This window comes from Haematobia irritans, chromosome 3 (assembly GCF_050003625.1).
Source record: "Haematobia irritans isolate KBUSLIRL chromosome 3, ASM5000362v1, whole genome shotgun sequence".
In the NCBI taxonomy this organism is placed as follows: domain Eukaryota; kingdom Metazoa; phylum Arthropoda; class Insecta; order Diptera; family Muscidae; genus Haematobia; species Haematobia irritans.
In genome coordinates, this window is record NC_134399.1 from 207,247,302 (window position 1) to 207,252,632 (window position 5,331).

General features: G+C 35.7%; 1 protein-coding gene across 1 annotated transcript; it reads right to left on the reverse strand.

The window, feature by feature from the left end:
• Positions 1-2,129: 2,129 nt before the first annotated feature.
• Stt3B (catalytic subunit 3B of the oligosaccharyltransferase complex) lies at positions 2,130-4,855 on the reverse strand. The gene has a single exon (XM_075302403.1). The coding sequence runs from the start codon at positions 4,672-4,674 to the stop codon at positions 2,347-2,349; it is 2,328 nt and encodes a 775-aa protein (XP_075158518.1). The 5' UTR covers positions 4,675-4,855; the 3' UTR covers positions 2,130-2,346.
• Positions 4,856-5,331: the final 476 nt, after the last annotated feature.

A 5,331-nucleotide genomic window follows, 5' to 3' on the forward strand; every position in this document is an offset into this window, starting at 1 on the left:
GCTTGTCAAATTTATTTGGGCAAAGCCCTATAGACTGCAAGATGGTTGGATGTACAGCTGTTTCGGAATTACCACATTCCTCATCAGCATCCTCTACTTGCAGCAAAACTATCAACCAATTATCAGAATAAATTCGGGTAATTCACTCAACCCAACGTGAACTACACTAGAACCTCCCGAAAAAGGGTTTGATAGTCGGCTACTGCCTAAACAAATTTGCCTAAACATCCAACCATCTTGCAGTCTATAGGGCTTTGCCCAAATAAATTTGACAAGCATACTTTTCCTCTGTTGGTTAAGCTACACTTGTAGTTTAGTCAATGCATGGCTTTAAGCTGAGATCAAAAAAAAAAAAAACAACAATAACGATTGAAGAGAAGCCAACAATAACAAACAAAACGAATGAAGATAAAATTTTGATAAAATTTTCTATAGAAATAAAATTTTGACAAAATTTTCTATAGAAATAAAATTTTTTGACAAAATTGTCTATAGAAATAAAATTTTGTTATTTTTTTTTTTTGCAACCGGTTGCCACTCGAGCCAAAAATAATCTACCAAAACTTGGAGACAATTTTACCAAACAAGAAAATCCTATTATGCAGAATTTTATGTCTATAAAATATTTTGACAAAATTTTATTTCTATATAACATTTTGACAAAATTTTCTCTCTATAGAACATTTTGTCAAAATTTTATTTCTGTAGAAAATTTTTACAAATTTTTATTTCTATAGAAAGTTTTGTCAACATTTTATTTCTATAGAAAATGTTGTCAACATTTTGTTTCTATAGAAAATTTTGTCAAAATTTTATTTTTAAATATTTATTTAAGGTTTAAGGTTGCAACCCTGTCAGAGACAAGAGGATTTTTAAATATTACAATTTGTTGTTCGCTAGACCTTGAAGTCAAAAAGTATTACATTACACGCCGATAGCAGTTTTAGCTGATTTTTCAATGAGTAGTGTCATGGTTAAATTGGTTTGTTTATGCAACCATAAGTCTTTGTATACTTTTTGTTTTCGGCTCTCCGAACGTCTGATACAAATCTCCATATTTTAAAGGATATTTGGTACAAATTGCAATTGGTAGAAACTTAAATTATTTTGATAATCGAAAATTATTATTTTTTTTTGTTTTTTGAAATTAGGGAAAAGATTTTATATAGAAATTTTGACGAAATTTTATTTCTATATAACATTTTGACAAAATTTTCTCTCTATAGAACATTTTGTCAAAATTTTATTTCTGTAGAAAATTTTTACAAATTTTTATTTCTATAGAAAGTTTTGTCAACATTTTATTTCTATAGAAAATGTTGTCAACATTTTGTTTCTATAGAAAATTTTGTCAAAATTTTATTTTTAAATATTTATTTAAGGTTTAAGGTTGCAACCCTGTCAGAGACAAGGGGATTTTTAAATATTACAATTTGTTGTTCGCTAGACCTTGAAGTCAAAAAGTATAACATTACACGCCGATAGCAGTTTTAGCTGATTTTTCAATGAGTAGTGTCATGGTTAAATTGGTTTGTTTATGCAACCATAAGTCTTTGTATACTTTTTGTTTTCGGCTCTCCGAACGTCTGATACAAATCTCCATATTTTAAAGGATATTTGGTACAAATTGCAATTGGTAGAAACTTAAATTATTTTGATAATCGAAAATTATTATTTTTTTTTTGTTTTTTGAAATTAGGGAAAAGATTGTCTTCTGGCCTTAAAGATTTTTAATATTATAACGACATGAATTCTACCAACCTACCAAACAGCAAAGAATCTACCATTTTTGGTAGAATTCTAGCATTTACAGTTATTGTATCAAAGTGAATCTTACCAATGCCCTAGGTTAAATATAGTGGCAGCCCGTTATATCAGGCTCACTTAGACTATTCAGTCCATTGCAAATCCAATGTGTTCATTTTCCTCTTATGACTAAGTGCTGTTCAATTCCATGATAAACCAAATGAAAAGAGACCACAATGCCCACGGAATGGAACATTCTAACTCATAACAAGCAGCATATAATTGTTTATTACATTCATTTATTGAAAATAACCAAAGATACCAAATACCACATCAGTTTCAGTAATAGCAAAACCAATTGAGCGTATTAAAAAATGCATCTCTTACGTAGTGAATGAAAACTCATTTTTTTTTTATTATGAAGTCACACATCAATTATTATTATTAAATAGTTTTATTTGGAAATAATTATTTTATAACGCTAATTATTTGTTTAAACAGAAATGCTCTTCATCAATACATAGTACATATGCTTCAGTCGGGGGGACATACAGAAAAGTGATGGAATTAAGAAAAAACTAGAAAAAAATTAATTTCTGTTTATTTTTGCGTTCTTTTACCTTTCACTACGACCGGTCGACTCTTTATGTAACCACGTTTACGTTTTAAATTCTTACGGGATACGAAATTCGTAGGTGCTAGTGTTCGTTCGTCTGGCTTTAGTGAGGGTCTGTTAAATTCATGCGGCTTCTTGACGCGATATATCCGTACTAGCCAATGCTCACTTGTATAAGCCTCTTCCAAATAGGTTAAATCAAAATCTTTGTTACCTATGACGGCATTACGAGTTCTGTCATAACCCGCAGGACCTCTGTAATCCAGTTTCAATTCACCAAATCTATAGTAACTAAGTTTGTACATTAGACAATTGAGGAGGGCGGGAGCACCTTCGCTGTCAACACGGAATTCACCACGGTCCGTGAAATAGTCACTCTCTTTAATATCTTTGGGATGTTCACCTTCAGCAATACGTACCATCCATAGGAATTTGTTGATATCATCACCAGAATAGCCAATAACACCACCAAAGATTACTAGAACGTAATCCACATCCAATGATGTCATTATTTCGTAAGATTTCTCTTCGGTAGAGGACATGGCTTTGCCCACCAAAGCTATGTGACTGTTATTCCAAGTGTTGTTATCCACAAGCGTAGTACGATTTGCCATTCCTGCTATTTGATAGCCATAATCCCACCAGGACATAATGCGAGCATCATCAGCAGTATTTTGAGATAGCCAATAGTAGGCTTCACGGAAATCATCTAAAATGTTGCGAGATCCATCTTGGCTGTTGTGGAAGGCCAACACAATAGAAGGACTAGAATAGGCATTGCTCGTCACCCAGGTGCAGTGAACGGCAAACATCATCAAGATCATAAGAATGGCCAAGATAACAATGCTCCTTAGATTAGAACCCACACCATTGTTACTTTCGCTTTGTTGGGGATCATGTTTGACACGGTGCTTAAGCTTACCAGCCTTATCGTATAGAAGTTTCTTTTCACTTGGTGATTCGTCATTTTCTTCTGCATTTGTAACAGCACTGCTGGCAGCAGGAGCTGAATTATCCTCCCGCAAATAAACATCCAGGAGACCAGAGAATGCAACTCCAGCAAGCATACACACAACAGGTGTCAATGTTAACATCAAACGAACCATCACGCCGGCAAAATACACTGCACTAATGGCATAAAGCACCACAAAGACACGCTCGTCATTGATTTTCTTGATGCAGTACCAAACACCAACTGGGAAGGCACACACCAATATATGCAAGTCAAAGAAGAAGGAGAACCATGTTGTAGGTTGATGTTCAGATACCGAAGCAATGATAGGGATATGAATCTTGGCATAGCCAGTGTCCCATAATGAATAGAAACGGCCACTCCAAGGTGCCACAACACCCATTACTGTAAGCGTAACTACACCCAAAAACACCACTCCAGCTGCACAAAGACCTCCAACAATGAAGAGCTTTTTGAATTCATTACGTGAAAGCACCGTTTGCAAATGTTTTAATGCTCCTACAGCCAACAGAAGCAGGAATACACCCATGGCAGCCATGTGTTCGCTGGTACGTATAGGCTGGAATCCAACGAAGGGAATTTGCATAGAAAGTATCAAGCCCAATATATAAAAAGTGCTGTAGCTGGTCAATAATCGTGGCGAGTATCTGCCCATTATAAGTAAAACAAAGACATGCAGGGGAATCAAATTAATGATGAACACATAACCACCCCATGCAGATACCATGTAGAAGTATGATAAGGCAGCTCCGGCAGACCAAAAGACAGACCCAGTCTTAACAGCTCGGACCCATAAGAAATAGGTGAACTGCAATGCGAATATAGCAATACCTTCATTGTCATAAGAACCGGCAACGGAGCGACTGATGTACCCGGGCACAATGGCAATAAAACTTGCAGCAAAAAGACCAGCACCTGATGACCACAACTCCTTTGTTAGCAAATATGTAGAGATGGCAGTAAGTCCGCTGAATACTGGAGCCAAGAATACACAGATATCACGTATGTGTACGGGAATGTTTAGAGCATGTAGAATATAGTGTATACCACCCGATGTTATCATAAGGCCTGGGTACACAGTTCCACCCACAATACGGCCCAATGGATACCATGCTCTCTCATCGAACCAATTTAAGAACTTATAGAATCCATGTTGCACCATATAGGCGGTAGCCCGATAATTGAACCATGGATCAAACTCATGGATGATTGATTCAAACCTGATTACAGCGAAGAGACGTGATGAAAAACCGGCTAACCACGCAATCAAGAGTACTGCAAATGTAATAAGACTGCTATAACCCGCAGTTCTGTTGAAAATTTTTGCAGGTCGATTCATTGTTGCCTGCTATAAACTGTAGTTGTAGTGAAGTTTATTTTGTGAACGATTGGGCCTATCGCTCCGCCAGTTTTACGAGATGAAAAAAAAACTATATTTTGGGCTAATGCTAATTATCGATTAGCGATTAGAATAAAATGCCCTACTCTCTCGCCTGTTTACTACAATGACACGTAATTCTTTCTTCTTCTTTTTCTGAGAAAAATTTATACCGGCAAACAGTGTTGCAAGCTACTCAAACGTCGTGAATGAATGCGATAAGGTAGGTAAGAAGAAGAACAAGCCATACGTGTAACAATATGAACACAATAGGAAGAATAGACGAAAGCGTTCGGGCAGCTAAATTGCTTTTATATTACGATCAATCTATTGCAAAATGGAACTCCATTCAAAAGGTGTGTACTATGTTCGGTTTTCGATTTGAAAATCACTTTATTTTCGCGATTGCTTTTCCTGAAATAATCAAAATTATGAATGAAAACAAACCAATTCCCAGTCTCGCCGAAATTTAGAGGAACAAGAAAATGCGCATCAATTGAGTTAATTTATATGCTTTATCCCTGCCACCATTTCAAAGTTCCATTTCATCTTCATCGCTACCACAGACTCGTAAATGTCACTACAACCATCCTACTGTGATGGGGGGCAGCATATCAT